Source organism: Tursiops truncatus, chromosome 5 (assembly GCF_011762595.2).
Source record: "Tursiops truncatus isolate mTurTru1 chromosome 5, mTurTru1.mat.Y, whole genome shotgun sequence".
Taxonomy (NCBI): Eukaryota; Metazoa; Chordata; class Mammalia; order Artiodactyla; family Delphinidae; genus Tursiops; species Tursiops truncatus.
Window position 1 is genome coordinate 86,275,078 of NC_047038.1, and position 26,573 is coordinate 86,301,650.

Below are 26,573 nucleotides of genomic sequence, written 5' to 3' on the forward strand. Positions count from 1 at the left end.
GATAGTTGTGATTATACAGGAAAGTGCTTTATTTGGGGGAAATAGACACTGGCATATTTAAGGGTGATTATGTCTTTATCTCAGATGGTTCAGAGAAAGAATAATGATAATGAATGAGTCTGAATGTGTGTATAGGTATATTCATGTGTGTATGTATGTAACAGCTGTTCCCTCCAGAGACTGAGATTCTAATTACCACCTCAACCCAAACAAAATCTTAAAAGTTTTCAAGACTCTTCAATTTTTGTATAATGCATAGAAATATTACACTAAAAAATAGCTTTTATTCTGAAAATCATAATTATTAAATAGGGGGCTGAGAAGTTCCTAGCCTTTCCCCCAAAGAATAAGAAAACATATATCACTTTCTCCCTAGATTTGATCTTTGAGTTTAGGAAGTAATGACATTCTATTCTACTAAAGACCCATAGTGAATTTTTTAAGATCTTGTGTGTCTTCTGATTTAGAGAAAGGAAGCACTGACTGTTAAAAGAAACATGCTATAGAAAAAAATGATCAAGAGAATAGAGAAAAATAGGAGACATAAGCCAAAACAACATTGTTTAAATAAAAAAAAATAATTCTTCTTTTACTTTTGTTTGTATTTTATTTTACTGGCATATATCACGTTCTTTAAAACTTTACAGAGCTTAATTTTATTATCTTGTGTATATGACAGAAATAATACTAAAGCATAACTATATCAAATTAGCTAAAGACAGTCAAGCATAAATAACACTCGTTGGGATTATTTATAAAGGTCTGGAAATCAGTTCTGTTATGCCCCAAATTTACATTAAACTAAGGTAAATTCCAAATTAAGCCATTTTGCAGAAAGTGAAAGAAAATATCAGGAAGGAAATAACAGATCTATTTATACCCTCATATTTATTTATTCTTTAGTTCTTTCTGTCAAGGTTTTCAAATTCCATGTAAATATATATATTTATGCATATATGTATATAAATGTATATATATATATATATATATATATATATATATATATATATACACTAAATGTACTAACGAATGGAAAAAAGTAACAACAAAGTTAAAGAATTTGGAATGTTTGGTTATTTTTGATGAGGCTTTAACAACTTCAAAAATTTGTGTGTTCCTACATCATTCTCATAGGTTATAGATTTGTGTAATAATTTGTAATAAAGAAAGAAGAGGAAAAACATTTTAAAGATAACAGCAGGGAAAAAAATCTTTCTTGCTTTTTTATATGAAGATCTCAATAATCATGTGAACCTGATCATGATCTTTCACATGACTCGCTCTCTACCAGTCTAAAATAAAAGAGGTAAGGAATGATGAGAAGAACACTTTAATCTCAGATGTGTCAAGAAAACCCTTCCTAGATCTCGGTTCGTAACTTCAGTGTAGACCCCTTCATTTGCTGCTCATAGTGCATGTCAAATTTCTCATTTAGGGCTACTGTAAAGTAATTCTTCCAGTCTCCTGCAATCCCTGTAACAAAAGAGAAAAAAAACAGTAAATATTATGTCTTCCAGCCAGAATAATGAAATTTTCTAATATTCATCACTTTCATTAACACTAATCAAATTTTATTCTTGTAATCCTTAATTATAGAAATAAAATATATACCATAAATACTATATATTTGAGAGTGCAAGCAAGGATTTGTCCTGATTGTTAAAACAAAACAAAACAAAACAAACAGCAAATTTATTTCTCTGAACTTCCCTGTTATGCTATCAATACTTCACTTAATTTTTCTTCTCCAATTTCCTCTGAAATGCTGGGGCTCCTGAGATCCATGTTTTACCTACTCCCAAGATATTAAATATCATCTTCATGCTGATAATATTAAAATGCAGACTTACGTCTTCATATCCAAGTGCCTACCTGATATGACCACTTTCATTCCATACGAGCATCTCAAATTCACCCAGTTTAAAAATAAATTCATTTCCTTCCCTACAAAATTGCATTTTATTGGTGACCTTTTCCATAACCTGGTTAATGGCAACAGCAGGTATCCACTGCATAAACTTAACAGTTATCCTTCAACCACAATATCTAATTCTTTATTTATATTCAGACTTTCTTCATAGCCATTGCCTTCTCTCCATTTCTGCTGCCAGCTACAGAGAAGCTCCTCAGCGGTTCCCACCTGTGTGTTACAATAGCCTAGCAGGCTCTTCTTTTTGCTTTTCATCACATCCAACCCTCCCCTGACAGAAGGAAGTCACCTTGTATTTTAAGTTAATCAATTGTTCAATTGCCCCGTTAGCTCAAGGAGATCTAAACTTTCCCAATGACAAGACCCAAAAAGCAGAAGATAGAAAATGTGTCTTGAGAATCATGTGGGGTCTGAAGGTATAACAGTACAAAGCCCTTTACAAACATGGCCATTATTTTAAGTTTGTTGTTTTATCTTAAAAATATATGAGGACATTATGGGAAAAGAAACTGAGATAATCTGAGGATTCAATAATTTAAATATACTCTGCATGTTAACTCTCTTTCATGTGTGCCCTATTTTCACCCAGTGGCAGGTTTGTTATTCCAATTGTTTAAAAAATCCCTGACCCTCTCAATGACAATTTGGTTCCAAGAGCAAGATTTTCTCTGTTCTGTTTCTGCTTCACATATCAGTAAGACTGGATGTCCCAATACTCTGCATATCCTACATGCCTTTGGATTTATAAACTGACTATATCTCATCAAGACCACCATGCCTCCTCCCAATAGATGTCACTTCATTGTATTTTGATATTTTTGCTAAGCCAAGCTGTATTTACCACTAAGTGTTTTGAAACTTAGTCTTTTTTAAAACAACTTTATTGAGGTATAATTTATATACAGAGAACTGTACATATTTAAAGTATACAATTTGATAAGTTTGGAAATTTGCCATTTAGTCTTGAAAAATGCCTTCCACTTGGTTAAGGAAAAGCTGACTAATTGTTCTAAGCTTGTTTCTTCATCTCAAAATTAGATTATAATAGAATTTTCTCTTAACTCTTGCATTAGAATTTTAAAAAAATTAGAATTTACAATTTATATGATGTATGTGATGCAGCACCAAGGCCCAAAGACTTAATAAGTAATAGCTAGTAGAGTGTGGTATTAGTGCTAGTACTGAGGCTGGGTGGCTGCTGGTCATTCTTAATATAATTTGCTGCATATACAAAGTAATCAACAAGTAATAGTAATTTATTAGTAGTAGTACTAATATTTTATGCTTCTGCAGAACTGGTCACTCAAATGTGAAACATCTCTGAAGAAAACAAGCAGGGTCCACAGGCATGAATAGACCTTAATAGATGTTTGCCTATAACTATTTCAACTTATGATTTCCTACAGCAATGGAGGCAAATAACATGACTATCTCACCCTTTCTCATGAAGGGAGATACTTTTTGGTTCATGACTTCATCCGGTAGCATTGTGTAATTGGTAGATGGATTGTTCTTCATCTCCTGGAATGAAGTGTGTTTTATAATCTTGTCCACAAGCTCGTCTGATGCCTTCCTTCCCAGAAATTCTATCAATTTCATCACCTCTTTTCTGATATTCTAAGAAAAAAAAAATATTTTGAAGACTCAGTTACTAAAATTGAATACATTACTTTGTGGATAAAAAAGGACACAGAAAGAAAACTTTTCTTCCCTCCTCTTCCCCCCACTGATATTGGAATTAGGATTCTAGTGAGCAAAAACATTTCTTGGGGAAGTGGTATTTTTTAACTTCTCTAAGCATAATTTTCCTCATTCATAAAATGAACATAAAAGAAACTTCAAAGATTTTTAGAACACTAAATGAGATGCTGTTTATAAAATATTTATTTTAGTCATTTATGCATAATACATGCTCAATAAATACTATCTATGAATATAATATACACTCTTAAAAACTACAGTCCCCTTTGACAGATCAAGTTTGAGGTTGAAAATATGCAGACAGCTTTCAATTTTCTTTTAATTTATTGATGTAACTAGTGAGAAGCAAAGGAACCAGAAAGATTAAGAAAGGGTGTAAAAAGTCAAATACTCAACATGGAACAATATCAGATTTTCATGAACCATAGCTACAAACATCCCCATCTCTAGTCACTTCTATAGCATACCCTATTATTCGGCTTAATCATTCAATGCAACGATTCTCAAAACCAACTATAATGCTTATTCTGGTGTATAGTTCCCTTTACACAGAATGCTGTTCTCTAATTCTCTGTTCTACAAATTACAGCTTGCCTGTCAAACTTCAGCTTAAGTATCACCTTCTTTGGGATAATTTCCTCGACTATTCCAATTTGAGTTAGATAACTCTATTTTTGCTCCCATAAATCCCTATATAAATCCATTGTACCATATACGTATTCTCACGTTTTTTATTTACTTGTTTTCCACAAAAAAAGGTAGTATCTCTACATAACAAGGTTACTGTCTTTTTCTCTTTCTACTTGATATGTTGTAGAAACAAGAGAAAACATTTATTCTTCTGTTCCTCATTCACTCAAATAGAGAAGAAACATAAACACGGCCATTTTTGACCAAAATAGGGAGTAAATGGACATGAACAATTTGCAAGGGTGAAATGGTTGGATTAACTAATACATTTTTTTCGTGTGCCTTTTAAATTTACTGTCTTCAATATTCTCGTTACAGAACACAAATTTAAGTAATAAAATAAACTATAGATCATGGCTGCTTCTCATTCCAATTTGTTCTGTGTTAAATTCTATCAAGAAGTAATAATTCAGTTTCTAAAATAATACTTATGATTTTATTTTAAATTTGTCCTCATCAAAACAACTCTAGAATTACTGCCACATGAATCTTAATAATTGTGCAAAGATGTGGATAAGACATGGATATCAATTGCTTTCTTGGTACTAATAAAGAATAAATAAAGAAAGAAAGAAAGAAGATATTTCTTACCCTTTAATAAAAAGACCCAGTAATTTGTCTTTCATTTTAAAATTATTTGATATGTGCACATATGTGCTTTAAAGAATAAAAATCAATATAGCACCCTTACCTACTACCGAATGTATGCAATAAGACATTCATAATTGGTTGAGTTTTTCCATTTGCAAGTTTCCAACTTCATTCTTTTCATTCTCCATTCCAATTTCCACAAACAACAACAAACTTGCTATCCTGAAATTGACCTAATCAATCCTGTGCTTTACTCTGTAGATTTGAGGCTCATGTATGTAACCCTAGACAACATATGGTTTGGTTTTACCCAATTGATGTGCACATTTGAAATGTATTCCTTTTCATTGCAATATAATATTTAATTGTAGAATAATAGTATATATCGTGTATTGATTCCTGAATATATGTATATTTGGGTTGTTTCCAATTTTTATGGTCATGGGGAATGCTGCTATGAAGGTTGCTGTATATATAAACTACTACACACAAGTCAGTGTTTGTCAAGAGCATATATCTACTAGTGGAATTCCTGAGTCTTAAATTATGTGCATGTTTGCCCTCCCTAGGTAACACGTTGTTTCCATAGTGTTTGTATATTTTTATACTCTTAACAGAAATGTGTTACTTCTCACTAACATACATCCTGACTGGTATTTATTATTGTCAGACTTTTTAATTGCTGTCAATCTGGTGGATGTGAAAAGGCATCCTAGTAATTTTTATTTTGAATTACCCTGATTATTAAAAAAGCTGGAAAAAAAACAGATTATGAAGAAATTGTGATGTCCTCACTCTTTTTCATATTGTTGTTCCAGCATTCTCTTTACTCTCTTCTTCTGGAAGTTTGAGTTGATATATGTGAGACCTTGTTAATCTATCTTATATATTCATTACCTCTTCTGAAGTATTCTGTTTATCTCACTGTGGTACATCCTGTGGACTTTCCTCAGCATCATCTTCTACATTAATAATTCACTATTTAGCCATGTCTTATCTGTTATTTAAACTATGTTTTAATTTTCTAATTTTAGTTTTTAAAATTTATTTTAGAAATTCTATTTTGCTGGGGGTTTTTCAAAATCTGCTTTATCAATTTTAGTAATCTCTTGTTTCTTTGTAAAATTTTTAATTTCTTCTTTTGTTTCTTTAAATATGTTCAGCATAGTTATTTTATGGTCCTTGTCTGATAATTCCTACCTCTATGGATTTGGAGACCAGTTAACTCTTCTTGCCCATTGTGATTCCTTGTGTGCATATGTGTGTGCGTGTTGTTGTTGTTTTGTTTTAGGAACTCAAATTCCTTCTTTTATCTTTGGTAAATTTTTGAGACTTGGGTTTATATGTATTCACTTACAGAAGGTTTTTATTTACTAGCTTCAAATCTGTGCTAAAGTATCTGGATTATTTTAACTTTTGGAGTTGGCTGCATCATTTATTTAAAGGCAGAATTTTGTATTTACCATGGTGTCAAATTCTAACATTTTGAGAATTACTAAGTTGCCATATGTTTTGAGTTCCTCACCTCCTTCATGTCTTCATAGAAAAGAAATAGCACTTGTGGATTCTCTCTCTTTTCCCACCAAGATTTTGTGTGTTCATACCAGGAACCATAAGGAACTAAAATTAGAGAGAAAAATAATGTGAGGACATAGCATCATCTTTATATAGCTTGAAAATGAGTCTTCAGACAAAGAAATATAAATAAATGATCATGGAATGAAAACTAGAGATCAGCTGCACATCTGAAGCAAATTTCTCTGCAGCAAAAGCAGCACAGTATGTTGAATAAACTATATACAGAAACATATTCCCAACTTTCATTATTATGACATGGTTTATGACTCAGAGGAAAAGTGAAGGAAGACTCCATCCATTTGATTCAGAGCTTATGAAAGCATTTTTGAAAATGGTGTGTGTGTGTGTGTGTGTGTGTGTGTGTGTGTGTGTGTGTGTGTGTGTTTGTGAAATCAGGTTGTTAGTGAAATGAGTTGAGTAGTGGAATTATCAACATTATTATGATCAGAATTCAGTCCAGGTCTCATATGTACCATTTAAAAACTAGCTTTGGGGCTTCCCTGGTGGCGCAATGGTTGAGAGTCCGCCTGCCGATGCAGGGGACACGAGTTCGTGTCCCGATCCGGGAAGATCCCACATGCCGCGGAGCGGCTGGGCCCGTGAGCCATGGCTGCTGAGCCTGCGCGTCCGGAGCCTGTGCTCCGCAACGGGAGAGGCCACAACAGTGAGAGGCCTGCGTACCGCAAAAACAAACAAACAAACAAAAAAACTAGCTTTGGTAACTGAAGCTAGCAGCTATATAATTTTTGTTACACCACTCACAGTTTAAATGGTAAGAGGTGCCCTCTTAGGGACGCTTAGTATCATTCTCACTCTAAAAAATTAGAAGATTTTGGAGATGATGTGGTATGACCATATACGGTTTCTTCCTTTCTCTTCCCTCATCTTCTCTCACATATATCCAAGTATTTTACCCAGTAAAAAGCTGACATGATAATATAATGATGTGTGAGTCAAAGTACTCTGCTTTGCATTAAATCGTTACATACCTCTTCTGTTCTTTGATTCTACCGACAATTTATTTATTTATTTATTTATTTATTTATTTAGTATAGTTGGCTTACAATATTATAGTGGTTGTACAACATAGTGATTCAATATTTTAATAGATTATACACCGTAAAGTTATAATAAAATATTGACTATATTCCCTATGTTGCCCATTACTTCCCTGTGACTTATTTATTTTATAACTAGCAGCTTGTACCTCATAATCCCCTTCATCTATTTTGCCCCTCCCTATCCCCCTCCCCTGTGGTAAACACTAGTTTGTTTTCTGTATTTGTGGGTAGGTCTGTTTCTGTTTTGTTACATTTATTTCTTTACAGAAAAAGTCATATAATGATTTTTATAGTGATCTTATTCGTTCATTTTGCAGAGGTACATTATCTTTCTCTGCCTTATAACACCTGTTTGATAATCTTGAGGCATGTATTTTATTCATGATGCTTTAGCATAAAATTTTCCAAATGTAGAGATAAGCATAATGCACATATACCACATTTTCATTGAGTCAATATTAAATTTTGTGGATATAAAAATGGTGTTATTATCTTTTTTCCTTACAATTATTACTACAGGATTAGAATGGCCTTCTTTAGTTAATACTAGATTCTCCTGAACCCTTTATTTCTCAAATTTGAATACTCAAGTTGCTTTAGTTGGGAGTTAAATAAAAAGACAAAATTTCCCAGAATTTCTGCTCAGGTAACTCTTACACTGTTCTGAGAAATCTAGTTGAATTATTCAGACTGCACAGTAGTTAGAATGAGTAAGAACTTTGTAGATATTCAGACTTCTTTGTGAATTCTGGCCCCATGTAGTATCTGAAATTTTTCTTAGAAACAAATGAACATTTTCTCTCCTCTGTCTTTTTCCCCTCTTGTTCAATGAAGTTGAAATAACACACTGTGAAGTGCTTCTGTAATAAAAAGAGATGAGAGAGAATTGGACACACATACATCTGTATACTTATTTGTAGGCACCAAACTAGAGTATCCAGGTTCTGCAATTTTCCATCCGCATCTGGAAACTCTATGCTTGTTCTAAAGTTCAAGGCCTTCTAGAATTTCTGTGTTTTAATTAAGGACTAGGAAGGATAACAGACCAGAACGGACAACAAAAATTTTTGCCCAGAGATGCCATTTGTCTTGTATCATTTACCTTGAAAGAATTCAGAAAAAGAAACTGTTCATACCTTCTCCATCCATGAATTTTTCCACAAAATCTTGAAAAGAACCAGGATCTGGATTAGCAGTCACCATTAAAAAGAAATAATAATAAGAAACAACCACATCCTTGGCATTCCGGCAAACATAGATGACCTAAGAAGATGAAATTAGACATTAAATCAGCTAATATTTTTCAAATATAGTCTCACCAAGATCTAAAAAGGAAATGTTTATGTTTTCAACTATAAACATAACACATATTTATTGTAGAAGTATATAAAATATATAAAATTATAAAGAAGAAAACTCCTTAAATAATCTAAAGTGACAGCATCTTTTGCATTGTTGTTCAATGTTAGCTCTCACTTTTCATTTTTGTGCCATATTCATTTTTATTTCACATATTTCATTTGAGTGTCTCAAATTCCATTGATATAAAATGGATGAGGCAGATTATTATCCCCAATTTATAAGTACAGAAACTAAACTGAAGCTTAGTCAGAATACATGGTTGAGAATAAATGTACCCAATGAGAGTAAAAAGTCTTCTGGCCTTTATGCTACACCACTATTCCTTATAGCAATAAAAAAAAAAAAAGTCCTGTTATTTTCTTGCTTGCAATCTTGAAGAAAAAATCATGTTTATGAGGTTCTTTTTAAGTGCATGTTGCTGTCAGTGAAAAAATATAATCTTCACTCACACCTTGTTTAGTTTCCATTTTATATAGCAAGGAAACATCAATAAATGAACAGACAGGAAGCCTTGGTTTTAGACGCTGGTTCTGGCACTAATTTCTACCATCTTGTGCAAAGCACCAATCATTTTGGACCTACATTTTCTATCTACTAAACAAATGAGTTACATCAGATCGTTACAGTCTTTTCTAGGTCAGACACTCAGTGCTGCCAGAAAAGAGCTGCAAAAGTAAACTTCATCTCTCTGGTCTTCCACTTCCTCCTTCAGGCACCTGAGAAATGCCATTGGGAATGGCTGCTCTTGACTCTCCACTCTTTCCTGGATATGATTAGGCTCATAACCTGTCTTACTAAAGTTAATACATTTTCAAACAATTTTAAAGAAATCTTTTTGTTTACTCTAAGAAGTATGGTTTTCATTTTTAAGGTCCCACTATAAAACGCTCCAAATGCTACAGTAAATAAAGCGAACTTTCTTTTCTCATCAAAGCTATCATTAGCCATATTGAACTTTTCCAACCTTACTTAAAACTCTCCCTAGTCCTCTTTGCCTATTAGCTGAATGGAACTCTTTGCCACTATTTCCAACACTTTACTTCATAATTTTCATCCCTTTTTTTATTTATGCTTTTCCCTCTGTCTTGAATATTCTCTGCATCTCAAAATACTATCCATGGATTGGTTTAAGATGGAGGAGTACAAAGATGTGTTCTTACTCTCTCTTCCAAGAGCACCAGAATCACAACTAACTGCTGCACAATCATTGACAGGAAGACAGAAAGACAAAGAAAGATACCCCACCTCAAAAGACAAAGAAGCTGAAATGAGATGGTTGGAGGGGAGCAATCATAATAAGATCAAATCCCATAAATGGGGGGTGGGTGACTCACAAACTGGAGAAAAATTATACCATAGAAGTCCACCCACTGGAGTGAAGGTCATGAGCCCCACGTCAGGCTTCCCAACCTGGGGGTCTGGCAAAAGGAGGAGGAATTCCCAGAGAATCAGACTTTGAAGGCTAGTGGGATTTGATTGCAAGACTTAAACAGAACTGGGGGAAACAAAGACTCCACTCTTGAAGGGCACACACAAAGTAGTGTGCACATCAAGACTCAGGGGGAAGGAGCACTGACCCCACAGGAGACTGAACCAGACCTACCTGCTAGTGTTGGAGGGTCTCCTGCAGAGGTGGGGGGCACCTGTGGCTCACTGTAGGTACAAGGACACTGGCAACAGAAGTACTCCTTGGCATGAGCCTTCCTGAAGTACACCATTAGCCCCACCAAAGGACCTGTAGGCTTCAGTCCTGGGTCACCTCAGGCCTCACAACCAACAGGGAGGCAACCCAGCCCCACCGATCAGCAGACAAATGGATTAAAGTTTTACTGAGCTCTGCCCACCAGAGCAACACCCGGCTCTACCACCAGTCCCTCCCATCAGGAAGCTTGCACAACCCTCTTAGATACCCTCATCTACCAGAGGGCAGACAGCAAAAGCAAGAAAAACAGCAATCCTGAGCCTGTGGAAAGAAAACTACATTCACAGAAACACAGACAAAATGAAAAGGCGGAGGACTATGTACCAGATTAAAGAACAAGATAAAACCCCAGATAAACAACTAAATGAAGTGGAAATAGGCAACTTTCCAGAAAAAGAATTCAGAATAATGATAGTGAAGATGAGCCAGGACCATGGAAAAAGAATGGAGGCAAATATTGAGAATATACAAGAAATGTTTAACCAAGACCTAGAAGAATTAAAGAACAAACACCTAGAAGAATTAAAGAACAAACAAACAGAGAAGAACAATACAATAACTGAAATGAAAAATACACTAGAAGGAATCAATAACAAAATAACTGAGGCAGAAGAACGGATAAGTGACCTGGAAGACAGAATGGTGGAATTCACTGCTGCGGAACAGAATAAAGAAAAAAGAATGAAAATAAATGAAGACAGCCTAAGAGACCTCTGGGACAACATTAAATGCACCAACATTCGAATTATAGGGGTCTCAGAAGGAGAAGAGTGAGAGAAACGATCCAAGAAAATTCTTGAAGAGGTTATAGTCGAAAACTTCCCTAACATGGGAAAAGAAATAGCCACCCAAGTCCAGTAAGTGCAGAGAGTCCCAGGCAAGATAAACCCATGGAGAAACATGCAGAGACACATAGTAATCAAATCAACAAAAATTAAAGACAAAGAAAAATTATAAAAACATTAGGGGAAAAATGACAAATAACATACAAGGGAACTACCATAAGGTTAACAGCTGATTTCTCAGCAGAAACGCTACAAATCAGAAGGGAGTGACATGATATACTTAAAGTGATGAAACAGAAGAACCTACAACCAAGATTACTCTACCTGGCAAGCATCTCATTAAAATTTGATGGAGAAATCAAAAGCTTTACAGACAAGCAAAAACTAAGAGAATTAAGCACCACCAAAACAACTCTACAACAAATGCTAAAGGAACTTCTCTAAGTGGAAAACACAAGAGAATAAAAGGACCTACAAAACAAACCCAAAACAATTAAGAAAATGGTAATAGGAACATACATATTGATAATTACCGTAAATATGAATGGATTAAGTGCTCCAACCAAAAGACACAGGCTCACTAAATGGATGCAAAAACAAGACCCATCTATATGCTTTCTACAAGAGACCCAATTCAGATCTAGGGACACATACAGACTGAAAGTGAGGGAATGGAAAAAGATATTCCATGCAAATGGAAATCAAAAGAGAGCTGGAGTAGCAATACTCATATCAGATAAAATGGACTCTAAAATAAAGAATGTTACAAGAGACAAGAAAGGACACTACATAATGATCAAGTTATCGATCCAAGAAGAAGATATAACAATTGAAAATATTTATGCACCCAAACAAAGGAGCACCTCAATACAAAAGGCAAATGCTAACAGCTATAAAAGAGGAAATTGACAGTAACACAACAATAGTGGGGGACTTTAACGCCTCACTTTCACCCATGGACAGATCATCCAGACAGAAAATTAATAAGGAAACACAAGCTTTAAATGACACAATAGACCAGATAGATTAAATTGATATTTATAGGACATTCCATTCAAAAACAGCTGATTACACTTTCTTCTCAAGTGCACATGGAACATTCTCCAGGATAGATAACATCTTGGGTCACAAATCAAGCCTTGATAAATTTAAGAAAATTGAAATCACATCAAGCATCTTTTCCAACCACAGTGCAATGAGATTAGGAATCAATTACATGGAAAAAAACATAAAAAACACAAACATGTGGAAGCTAAGCAATACGTTACTAAATAACCAAGAGATCACTGAAGTAATCAAAGAGGAAATCAAAAAATACCTAGAGACAAATGACAATGGAAACACGACAATCCAAAATGTATGGGATGCAGCAAAAGCAGTTCTAAGAAGGAAGTTTATAGCAATACATTCCTACATCAAGAAACAAGAAAAATCTCAAAACACAATGTAACCTTACACCTAAAGTAACTAGAGAAAGAAAACAAACAAAACCCAAAGTTAGTAGAAGGAAAGAAATCATAAAAATCAAAGCAAAAATAAATGAAATAGAAACAAAGAAAACAATAGCAAAGATCAATAAAACTAAAACGTGGTTCTTTGAGAACATAAACAAGATTGATAAAACTTTAGCCAGACTCATCAAAGAAAAGAGGGAGAGGACTCAAATCAATAAAATTAGAAATGAAAAAGGAGAAGTTACAATGGACACCACAGAAATACAAAGCATCATGAGACTATTGCAAGGAACTCTGTGCCAATAAAATGGACAACCTGGAAGAAATGGACAAATTCTTAGAAAGGTATAGCCTTCCAAGACTGAACCAGGAAGAAATAGAAAATATGAACAGAACAGGCACAAGTAATGAAATTGAAAATGTGATTTTAAATCTTCCAACAAACAAAAGTCCAGGACCAGATGGCTTCATGGGTGAATTCTATCAAAGATTTAGAGAACAGCTAATACCCATCCTTCTCAAAGTCTTCCAACAAATTTCAGAGGAAGGGACATTCCCAAGCTCATTCTATGAGGCCACCATCACGCTGATACCAAAACCAGACAAAGATATTACAAAAAAAAGAAAATTACAGACCAATAACACTGATGAATATAGAGGCAAAAATCCTCAACAATATACTAGCAAACAGAATCCAACAATACATTAAAAGGATCATATACCACGATCAAGTGGGATTTATCCCAGGGAGGCAAGGATACTTCAATATACACAAATCAATCAATGTGATACATCATATTAACAAGCTGGAGAATAAAAACCATATGATCATATCAATAGATGCAGACAAAGCTTTTGACAAAATTCAACACCAATTTATGATAAAAAAAAACTCTCCAGAAAATGGGCATAGAGGGAACCTACCTCAACAAAACAAAGGCCATATATGGCAAACACATAGCAAACATCATACACAATGGTGAAAAACTGAAAGCATTTCCTCTAAGATCAGGAACAAGACAAGGATATCCACTCTTGCCACCATTATTCAACATAGTTTTGGAAGTCCTAGCCATGGCAATCAGAGAAGGAAAAGAAATAAAAGGAAAGAAATTGGAATAGAAGAAGTAAAATTGTCACTGTTTGCAGATGACATGATATTATACGTTTAGAATCCTAAAGATGCCACCAGAAAACTACTAGAGCTAATCAATTAATTTGGTAAAGTAGCAGGATACAAAATTAATGCACAGGGCTTCACTGGTGGTGCAGTGGTTGAGAGTCCACCTGCCGATGCAGGGGACACGGGTTCATGCTCTGGTCCGGGAAGACCCCACATGCCATGGAGCGGTAAGGCCCATGAGCCATGGAAGCTGAGCCTGCGCCTCTGGAGCCTGTGCTCTGCAACGGGAGAGGCCACAGCAGTGAGAGGCCCGCATACCAAAAAAAAAAAAAAAAATTAATGCACAGAAATCTCTTGCATTCCTACACACTAACAATGAAAGATCAGAAAGAGAAATCAAGAAAATAATATCATTCACCATTGCAACAAAAAGAATAAAATACCTAGGAATACACCTACCTAAGGAGGCAAAAGATCTGTGCTCAGAAAACTATAAGAAACTGATGAAAGAAATCAAAGATGACACAAACAGATGGAGAGATATAGTATGTTCTTGGATTGGAAGAATCAATATTGTGAAAATAGCTATACTACCCAAAGCAATCTACAGATTCAATGCAATTCCTATCAAATTACCAATGGCATTTTTTACAGAACTAGAACAAAAAATCTTAAAATTTGTATGGAGACACAAAGGACCCCATATAGCCAAAGTAGTCTTGAGGGAAAAAAAACGGAGCCGGAGGAAGCAGATCCCTGAGTTCAGACTATACTACAAAGCTACACTAATCAAGACAATATGGTACTGGCACAAAAACAGAAATATAGATCAGTGGAACAGGATAGAAAGCACAGAGATAAACCCATGCACCTATGGTCAACTAATCTATGACAAAAGAAGCAAGGATATACAATGGAGAAAAGACAGTCTCTTCAATAAGTGGTGCTGGGAAAACTGGACAGCTACATGTAAAAGAATGAAATTAGAGCACTCCCTAACACCATACACAAATAAACTAAATAAATAAAACAAAATGGATTAAAGACCTAAATGTAAGCCTGGACACTATAAAACTCTTAGAGGAAAACATAGGAAGAACACTCTTTGACATAAATCACAGCAAGATCTTTTTTGACCCATCTCCTAGAGTAATGGAAATAAAAACAAAAATAAACAAATGGGACCTAATGAAACTTAAAAGCTTTTGTGCAGCAAAGGAAACTATAAACAAGACAAAAAGACAATCCTCTGAATGGAAGAAAGTATTTGCAAATGAATCAATGGACAAAGGATTAATCTCCAATATATATAAACAGTTCATTCAGCTCAATATTAAAAAAAACAAAAACCCAATCAAAAAATGGGCAGAAGGCCTAAATAGACATTTCTCCAAAGAAGACATACAGATAGCCAAAAGGCACATGAAAAGCTGCTCAACATCACTAATTATTAGATAAATGTAAATCAAAACTACAGTGAGGTATTAACCTCACACTGGTTAGAATGGCATCATCAGAAAATCTACAAGCAATAATTGTGGAGAAAAGGGAACCCTCTTGCACCGTTGGTGGGAATATAAATTGATGCAGCCACTATGGAGAGCAGCATGGACGTTCCTTAAAATACTAAAAATAGAATTACCATATGACCCAGCAATCCCACTACTGGGCGTATACCCAGAGAAAACCATAATTCAAAGAGACACATGTACCCCAATGTTCATTGCAGCACTATTTGCATTAGACAGGTCATGGAAACAACCTAAATGCCCATCAACAGATGAATGGAAAAAGATGTGGTACAATGGAATATTACTCAGCCATAAAAAGGAACGAAACTGGGTCATTTGTAGAGACATGGATGGACCTATAGACTGTCATACAGAGTGAAGTATGTCAGAAAGAGAGAAACAAATATCCTATATTAACGCATATATGTGGAATCTTGAAAAAATGGTACAGATGAACCGGTTTGCAAGGCAGAAATAGAGACACAGATGTAGAGAATAAACATATGGACACCAAGAGGGGTAAGCAGGGTGCGGGTGGTGGTGGGATGAATTGGGAGATTGAGATTGACTTATATATACTAATATGTATAAAATAGACAACTAATAAGAACCTGCTGTATAAATAAATTAATTAAATTAAATTAAAAAATACTATCCATATTTAAACCTTTGCTCCAAGTCCTCCATAAAAGTTTTTATTCTCCAGGATGTGGGGCGGGGGAAGGTGGGAAGTTAAAGCAATTCCTCTTTCCTTAAACTTCCATCAGTTTGTCTTATCTCTTTTTTGGAAGATCCTATTCTCTTCCCTAACTTTTCACTGCACATGCTCTTCCTGCCTTCGAGGTAAATCTAGGTCTTTCCACTCACTTCTCTCAAGTCAAAGTTTCTAGTTTGCCCACAATTCACTTGGGATCATAATCTATCTTAAAATTCCTACGCTTGAAAACCCCCTGATCCTATAATAATTCATACTTCAACCAGCTGTGACATTTTTAAGCTTGTGGTCATTGCCTTGTTTTAACTGAAGATTTGAACACCTGCCTTATAGTGTTACTCTCCATACCAAAACTTTTCACCACACTGTATAATTTTAGTGTCTGTATGCATGAACCATCTGATTCTCTAGGTTCATGTGGTCATTGATCATTACCTCTATTTTACTTCAACTAACAATATTTTTAGCCAAATCTTGAAACTTGTCAGTACCCTAAAGTTTCTGAAGGCTTGTCCTTGAGCACCATGTTTTCTTCCAAGACAGTCCTGTTTCTTTATTCTTTCTTTCTTATCAGGAATATACCTCTTCTGCAACAACTCCAAGTTCTCAAGTTTATTGGCCTCAATTGTTTCTTTTATCTATTAGCCTGTTCCCTTTTTTTTTTTTACTTTCTTCTTTTTTATCACTTAAAGTTTCTAGTCCAACACTCCAAACACACTTTTACTAAGAGTCTCAATCCACTTCTCTTCTTGTCTACCAGTGAATCACCCTGGAAGTACTCAGGATGTGAATCCATCCAGTTGTCTCCTAGTCTTTGATGATCTCTGAGATGATCAGCAGTTTTGTGAAGACTGAGGCTATTATAAAGGTACAGTATGTATTTTCATTTAAAAGTAAAGGGGGGGAATTCCCTGGTGGCACGGTGGTTAAGAATCCACCTGCCAATGCAGGGGACATGGGCTGAAGCCCTCGTCTGGGAAGATCCCGCATGCCATGGAACAACTAAGCCCATGTGCCATAGCTACTGAGCCTACATGCCACAACTACTGAAGCCTGCGAGCCTAGAGCCCATGCTCTGCAACAAGAGAAGCCACTGCAATGAGAAGCCTGTGCACTGCAATGAAAAGTAGTCCCCGCTCGCTGCAACTAGAGAAAGCCTGCACACAGAAATGAAGACCCAACACAGCCAAAGATAAATAAATTTATAAAAAATATACTTTTTTAATTTTTAAAAATAAATAAATAAAGGGGTAACATCAAGGCTTCATCCCATTCTCAAAAGAAAAAAAGTAACTTGGCCAAATCTCTTGAAAAAATAGTAATCACATGTTTCCCAAAAGATACATGAATAATGTTTATTAAAGAGAGAGCTCTTGTGTATGGAATGATTTCAGCAGCATGTATGTGATCTTTCTAAGATTGCCTATGATAAAAACAAACAAACAAACAAACAAAAACCATTGGAATCTTCAAAATTTTGCACCATGGATCTCCAGAAAATGTCATATATGCCCTGTTACGTCAGTGTACAAAATGGAAATGTTTCATGACTCAGATCCCCTTTTTGTCAATAATGACTACGCATAGTACTTTAATATCTTATATGTTTAGTATGGGTCATAGTGTGTCCTAATAAAGCTAGTAAGGTCTTGAGAAATGGCTTCAGTGTTTTAAGACAATGTTTTGCCTGTACTTTAGGATTCCATGTATTATTCTTTCTAAGAAGCAAAATTGATCATATAAATCAGCAGCTTAATATGGCTGTAACTCCTCATTATCATCAAAGTGGAACCCAAACTTTCTAAATTGGCTTCCATATCTGTTATAAACAAACCCAGCTTATCTCCCTTCACTCATCCAGCCAGTATGGACACTCAGCTTTCCAGCTAAATTGAACTGGTTTCACATCCCACCTTGGGTTGCCTCTGGGATTATATAGACTAATTCCTATACATCCTTCATATATCAACTGAGATGTTACTTGCTCCTGGATAACTTCTCTGCCCTCAATGTCTGGGCTAGAATTCTTCTCTTACTTGACTTATAGTACCTTATGTATTGTTTCTTTATTTGTCACTTTCCCCCTGTGGACCATGTGCCCATGAAGACAAGGATTGCATGCATCTTATTAATTGTCATATTGCTGGCTCAGGATAGGCACTCAGTAAATAATTATTATGTTATTTTTGTCTGGTTTGTCCTTGTCTAGTTCATTTGCATGCCTCACAATGCCAAGCACAATAGTTTTCAAAAAGAGTATATTGAATGCAATTACTAATAACAGCAAATACAAAAGTAGCTACCATATGTTATTTATAACATGCTAGGTACTATGTTAAGCACTTTACAAGAATTATTTTAGTTAATCCTTATAACAACTCAATGCAAAATGCAATTATTATCTCTCTTTTATAGATGAGGAAACTGAAGCTTAGATAGTTTACCTGTTTTTCTCAGAATTACCTCTGGAGTTAGAACTGAAATCTAAACTCTTTGACTATACTGACTATGATCCACATTTTAAAAATGTCTATAGATTCAATGAAGGAATAAGTAAACAAGTGTGTATAAGACACAGTTAGGATGTTACATAACTTTATCATTGTAAAATTCTTTGAGTTCAGTGAAGTTCTAATAACACTTTACTCTGGTTACCTTACAGTTCTTTTCCCAAAATGAGGCTGGAAGAAGCTCAGGTGGCAGATGAGACTTCACTATTCTAGGAGATGCCATCTGTTTTAATTGTTTTACTCCTAATTTTTTAAAAAAACAAAAGTTAGACAACTTCAAAAATTATAAATATTTATATGGATTTTCATAGATTAAAAAAATAAAAGTAACTATATACTCTATATTGTTTTCATAATAATAATACATATTCACTATGACAGAAGTTTAGGTAGAGAAAATTATAGAGAAAAAATAGATCAAATAAAATTTCACCTTTGAAAAAAATCATTATTAACGTTTTGGTAAGCATCCTTCCATACAAAGATGTCTATACACCCAGACTCACAGCCATACAAATACCACACACACAGATGAAATATTTAATATCTTCTGATCGCATTTTTCTTCTCTTTTAAGATTTTTTTCATGTGGACCATTTTTGTAAGTCTTTATTTAATTTGTTATAATATTGCTTCTGTTTTATGTTTCGGTTTTTTGGCCGTGAAGCATGTGGGATCTTAGCTCCCTGACCAGGGATCAAACCCACACCCTCTGCATTGGAAGGTGAAGTCTTAACCGCTGGACAGACAAGGAAGTCCCCTAATTGCATTTTTCTCGATATATTATAATAACACTTCAATGTCAAGAAATATATGTCATTGTAACATGTTTAATGATTTCATATCACTTTTAACTCTTCTTTTGTTGATTAACATATATATTGTTTCTAATTTTTCATAATATTAAAAGAATCTGTGATAAAAATATTTTTGCATATATCCTTGAAAATTTTATGGATATCTTCCTGGCATTTAAAGTACTGTTGCATACATCCCATAAAGAGATAAATGCTCACATATTACTAGGCTCTGCTGAAAGCATGTCAGAGCTATCCTATTCTCTCTATTCCAGGCATATGCTATACCATAAACTCTGTCAAGATTTGAAATTAAATTTACATTCTTTCTTATGTAGAAGACATAATACTAATTGCCACTTTTGCTTATAGTCTCTTTCCTTGCACCATTTACATCCACACTTAAAATATGTGTATATAGCTTTTAAAATTAACTTAAGCATTACCATTCATCACCTTTTCGGTTCTGCATTCCAGGTAAGGAATTCGATTAAAAATGGCATCTTCTTTGCACTTTTCCACATCACCCTCTGTATAAATCATGTATACAATTTCACTAACCCATGTTGTGCCTGAAAAAATTAAACAAATCTGAGTCTGCCACTGATGATGCATAGCTGATGATGCAGGGAGTGATAGATTTATAGTTGGATAAAGTAGGAAGTTACCAATGCAATAGTATTTGAAAGATGCCAGAATAACCACAGGACTCAAGAAATATTTCCTCTAAAATTTAATCTTATAGGATCTTAACATAGCATCAATAAATAAAGAACATTGTAATAAGATACACCTGTGGTAGAAATCTGAATGTGTCGATGATGAATTGTGACATTGTACAATCTGATAACAGTCTTGGAACTAAATTTTTACATCTAAAAAGTAACCATGCTTTCATCCACAAATTTTCTAGATAGCTTCTATGCCTCAGGTTGAGTCCTACTACAGAGTATATAGAAAAGAATAAATCTGGTCCTTGTCCTGTGATGTTCAAAGGCCCTCTGAAAAGTCAGAAAGAATGCTCAAAAATTACAACACTTCTTTTTCCTTAAGATGTTGTAATACAGATGGTCACAGGGATTCAAAGGACTTTAAAGGAGGAACTTTGTGTGCTTCTGCTGCTGCCGTGATGTTTCCACAAGAAATGCCTTCAAGATACCATGATAATTGAGCTTAGCTTTAACAAACAATTGGCATAAATTCACAAGTTTTGTAAGGTAGGAAAGTGGTCTACCAGACAGAAAATCTGTTTGTTTGTTTTTCTTAATCAAAGGCCAGATACTTACAAATAGTAAAGAGGCAAGGAAACAAATTGGATGTAGATTATAAAGACTAAATCAGAGGCTACCTGAAGGGATGTGTGGAGATGAGCTTACAGCAGCAACCAGACACTGAGCCTAAAAAGCCTTGTAGTTCATACTAGAGTTCAAGTTGTTTTCTAAAAGTTTTTCAAAGGCATTAGCATACATTAAGCAAGGAAGCAAGATTATCATGGTTATATTTTGGAAGAATTCCTCTAGAGCCAAAGTAAATAAAACAATGGAGTGAGGGGTCAATAAGAAAGGTGACAAGAGACCTGTAAGAGACTGACTGTGAGGCATATCTAAGAGACTAAAAGGGCAAAACACATTGATTGACTGAATATGGGAGATGCAGAAGTAAGAGAAATTGACTCTGGAGTAGCTCTCAGGTGTCCTCTTCATGTGACTGGTTTTGTGCTGACATAGATCTAGACAAGAAAGAGAAATGCAGGAGCTCTTTACAGTCAGAGTAGTCAAAGACATATTTAGTGTTTGACATACTTGTGTTAATTGGAACAGTTAGAGAAGATAGAGATAGAGAAGATAGAGAAGAAGTCTGTACTGGACCTTTCTAATTTCTAAAGATCTAGGATTGTAAGACTCCAGAGTTATGACTAACAAGCTAATTTCAGGAAAAAAGACATTGCTTGCAAATAGAGTTTCAGAGATGGACTTTATAAAGAGGAGCTCGTTAGCTGAAAAAGTGTTAAGTTTTAAAAAATCTGTGAAAATTGCTTATACTTTGTCTATACAACGACAATAATGAAATAAGGTAAACACAGTGGGTAGTTTTAAATTTTAGTTATGGTTCCATATTCATCCATCTATATTATGTGATTTTCTAAAGTGGTCAACAATACCCATTTGTCAATGTGCTGCTCAAATTATAGGTACAGATTGTGGTCTTAGAATAGAGCTATCGTATGCCACTTTTTGTATGTCTATACCAAAACTGCTATATCTGTCCTTATTTAATATAGAGAATGAGGGTGGGAGGGGTGAATGGCTCAATATTTACCAGTCAAGGTGGGTTTGTCATTTCTAGGTGAAAAGGGAAAAACTTTGACCTAACAAAGAGACTTACCAGATTTGGGATAGGTGACAATGACAAGGTCATCTGGCCTTGCCTCAAATGCCTCCACATCATGCCAATATTGGATAAATTCTTTATACAGTAGAATTCCATGGATTCTGCCAAAGTAATCTAAATAGGCAGGTTTGGAAGAATTCATCATAGAGTGGTACACTGAAAGAAAAAAAGGTATGCTTTCTACTTTGTATGTACTTTAAAATGTTTTAACATTAATAATAGCCCTGTACATTGAGTTTCTCTTGGGTGTCTAGCATTTCTTAGCTGTTGAGCATATGGGGTAAATGCATATTAAAGAAGGATATAACATAGCCTTGGTGTTTTAAGAGTTTCTAATCCTATTAATAAGTCTAACATATGAAAGAATAAGTACAAAGCACAATAAAGTAAGATGTTTCAAAACTATGTACAAAATGTGTGATACATTCAACAGAGCCTTCGATTTCTCTGTCAAAATTGATGGGGCATATAAAAAAGCTAAGAGATTGAGAAAATACAACAATACTTTGGCAAATAATCACTTTGATTAATTCTGTATACATTAAGTAACAATAAAGATTGATGGTCACATTTGATAGCTATTGCCAAATAACAAAGTCAGAGCTTCCTTAGTTCCTGAATATGTTTCATTTAATGAAAAAAAAATCAAATGCTTGTTGAGTGTATTAAAAAGAAGATGAAATTAATGACACTGTAATGGATACGTCTAAGACGGATTCTTGAGGGTAGAGAAGATTCCTGTGTGATCCCTAGCATTATTTATACTTTTCTCTCTCACTTGATCAGTAAAGAAGTCGACACTCCCATTGAGTGACTTGTGTGACAATTATAAGGTTAAACAACATGGTTATCATTGACAGTTCCTCTCCTGATCCCATGTTAAATCATTTCATGTTCAGAGTTAGCCTTAAAATTTTTAATTAAGCACACTTTCCTTTATTGGCTTTCAACTTCTTTCACTACATTTTTACTCCCCAAACTTACCCCGTTCTGAGTTTGTGATATAGTATCTCAACAAATGTTGTCCTTCTTTGATATTAGCATTACAGCTAATATCCACCCTTGCCCAAAAAACTGCCAGATAAGTTGTTATACCCCTATACATTTGTGACTGCTGTGGCTTTTAGTGTCTTTTTCAGAAAGTTCATACCGTAACAGGAGCCTCTTGGAGGCAGTAGTTCTTTTAGTCACCTAATGTGTTTCCTTTAATACAGAGCATCCCAAACTATGAGAAGTACACTCTAAAGAGGAAGTGAAATTAGCAGATATTGTAACAAATGCATTAACCCAAAGGAAGAAATAACTGATGGTAAAATTTTAGAAAGATGTGACCTACAAATCAAACCAAGTATTTAGACCACTGACTTACACTGAAAGCTCCTTCTGGTAGTGTTTCCCCTACTACATTTCAGGCTAAACAGTGGAGATGAAAACTTTCAGATGTTACTTCCCATCTCTCCCCCACTAGCACCAGGCACTCAAACCCATTGATTCCATCTCCATTATTTTCTTCTTTTTTCTATCTTCATGGTCACTGCCCTACTTAGGAAGCTCAACAACTACTGACTGAATATGAAAATAGCCTTCCAGCTGGCCTCACTGTAAGAAGTGCCTATTTTTTTTCTACAACCACCCTAGGAAAGAAAATAGATGTTATTTATTAGACACTTTTTGCCAGACATGAAAAGTTTTATTTTAAAACGTTATGCATATGTCATAAGGTTCTATGAAAAAGCAGACATCATTATAGATTAGGTTAAGTTTGTCCTGCAGGAGACTCTTTGAGGATTGAACCATATCCATTTTACACAAGGAAGGATAAATTCGCACACATTCATGCATCCATGTAAACATGCACATATAAATATCCTTATTTTTGACATGTTGAAAACATTAAGTGATATAGAGAAAATGAAAGTGCTCTCTTTATTCTACACATAAGACATGATCATTCCTAATAATGCTGTTTCTATGTTTCTAAATATTTAAGTATATATAAAATCTATACACTTATGAATGTAGTTTAATTTGTATTCTATTTTACATTCATTTGTAATCTATTTTTATATTGAACTGTATGATGTGAACATATTTTGCTGCTGGTACATAAATTCTGTTTTTATTCTTATAAATAACACATAGCAATCCATAGTATGGATGTAACATAGATGATACAACTCTTTATTGTTGGGAATCCCTGTTGTTCCTTTTTTCCAATATAAATGGTACTGCAACAAATTTCTTCGAGCATATGTCTTTTCACACTTATCTTTGCAGTGATGATGGAATTGCCAAAGTAAAAGGTATACACACTTAAGAAATTGGCAATTGTCTTTAACAAATCACTAAAGGAGTGTGCACATTTGCACGGTATATGAAATTGCCTATTTTCTCACTGCATCATCAGTATTGGAAATTTAATTGTTGCAATCTTTCATAATTGAATATATATTATTTAAAATCTGTATTTCATAGATATTTTATAATTTTTCATATTTCTTAAGTTTATTGGTTCTTTTAATCATTTTGATCAATTTTGCCCATCAGGAGTGTTGTTTTGTCCTAACTGATGTATAGCTAGTAATTTATTATTTATTTATAAATTGAAGATAACTGCAGTTTTCCCATCATGTATTTCCAGTTGTCTTTAACTTTCTTACTGGCTTGCATAGAAGTCTATTGTTCACATAATCACTAGAAAAAACTGTGTGAGGAAGGCATCCCTTGCCCTGTCTGTTGATTTGTTTATTCATGTGAACAACTTTCTTGATGTTCTGCCAAGTTTGTAAGAATTGGCTTATAGTCAATCGGGAGTAGCTGATTTATTATCAAACAGTTGACTGACTTCTGGCTGACCCTTCATGGTCAATTTGAATCTGAGTTAAACTAGGTGGCATATAATAAAATCTCTTTCTTTGTTTACCTAACTTCTTTTAGTAAATTATCTCACATCACAATGTATAGATTCACCTCTAGCTGCTTTTTTCTTTCTCAAAAGACCTATTTCAGTTAGAAACTGTCAATTTCATTTCCTAACTGAGTATGTAGGTTACTGGTGTCTAGAAACACCAACAAAAATTATTAAAACTGTTATTAAAAATTCAGTTGAAGGAAGAAATATTTCTTCTTTCTCTTTTATTTCTTCTTTCCTTCCTCTTTTTCTTTCTGTGTTTCTCCATCCTCCCCTCCTCCACTCTCAATCTGCCTTTAATTCAGCAAGTACTCTCTGTCTGAGTTCCTCTGTTGTTACCAAACCCAGTGATAAGTGCTGAATACCAGGGTGAGTGTAGATGCAAAGAGCTCACTTCAGCCTCACCTTCTTCGACTTACTTGGATTTGAGCAAAGTGGCTGAAAGTAGAGAATATCCTCTTGTACATCATTCTATCCAGAACCTCAGCACTGTGTCACAAAATAGATGCTAAAAAATCCTCATTAAATTCAATTATTTAATTGTTAGATCAAATCTCTTCAGGCTCTCTAGGTTCCACTAAAGTCTCCTAGATAAAATAAGTACTATCCTGACAATGGTCTACCTGTCAACAACTTACCAAGGACTTGGATTTCTGCTCTTGTGTATCTGATATCTCTCACTTAAAATTGATAGTAATATTTTCAAGGCCTCTAGTGGTAATAGACTTCTGATATATTTCACAGAAGTAAACACCTGACTAGAATTCAGTCTCCCCTCTAACTTTTCTACTCTGTTGCTTTGTTTTCTTATCAGTAAAATAGAGAACATGTCCAACATGCAGGACTTACAAGGCAATTAGGATACTGTAGTTTTATGTTAAAACTCTTTAAACAGCAAAGCATTATATAAATACAAGATATTATTTTTAATGATAAATAAGTGATTTAATAAAGCTTTACATGTTGTACATTATTAAGTGACTAAAGTATTGATTAAAAACTTCATTATCTCTATATTTCCTTTTTAAAACAGTTTTGTAATAAATAATTTGCATTCTGTATTTGCTATATCTAAAATCTAAATATTAATGTCAGCAATAATGAGATAAAACCTGTCCAGACGGTCCTGTGAAAGAAACTTGGTGATCCAATCCAGTTTTCTTCAAATCTCCACTCAGGTTTCAAGCTGCAAAAAAAGATGAGAACTACTGTGCATTTGGAATGTTTCTGGTGAGCTTTTATTCTGAATGCCAGAGAAGGAGGCGGAGATTAATCTGCAGGACTAGGCTTTCTGGAGTTTGTGTTGCAACGGAGTAATACAAATATGGAATCATACCTGCAGATGCAGTGAGCCACACAGAGTCATGTTTATTCATACAGAGGTGTAGAAATTCTTCTGTTATTTTTCATTCTTGGTTCATTATCAAATTTCTATCTGCCAATAGCCATCTGTGGGTTGAGGAGAAGGAGGGAGAGGAAGTGAAGGCAAAGAAGAGAGGGAAAAATGTAAACATGATGCAACAGAGTATAAGAGAGCTTGGAAGACAGCGTCCCTTACTCATTCACTGATGAATAATCAAATAGGCGCGCTTGATCTTTGAGAGAATAAACTTACTAGGGGAGTAAGAAACAGAGAAGAAACAGGAGGGCATCGAGGACCCTGGATCAGGAGACCTAGATTAGTTTAGGGAGACCTGTCAAAGAAGGCATTGTAGTACTTGCTTGTGTCCTAAGTCACTTGGAAAACACCTTCTATTTAAA

The 26,573-nt window shown here is 34.6% G+C and overlaps 1 protein-coding gene across 1 annotated transcript; it reads right to left on the reverse strand.

The window, feature by feature from the left end:
- Positions 1 to 1,038: 1,038 nt before the first annotated feature.
- On the reverse strand, positions 1,039 to 22,047 carry SULT1E1 (sulfotransferase family 1E member 1). Its single transcript, XM_004317384.4, has 7 exons — positions 21,896 to 22,047; positions 19,957 to 20,082; positions 18,859 to 18,956; positions 8,688 to 8,814; positions 6,438 to 6,532; positions 3,367 to 3,547; positions 1,039 to 1,473 (listed from the first exon to the last, which is right to left on the reverse strand). Exons 1-7 carry the CDS (start codon positions 22,044 to 22,046, stop codon positions 1,361 to 1,363), a joined length of 891 nt encoding a protein of 296 aa, XP_004317432.3. The 5' UTR covers position 22,047; the 3' UTR covers positions 1,039 to 1,360.
- Positions 22,048 to 26,573: the final 4,526 nt, after the last annotated feature.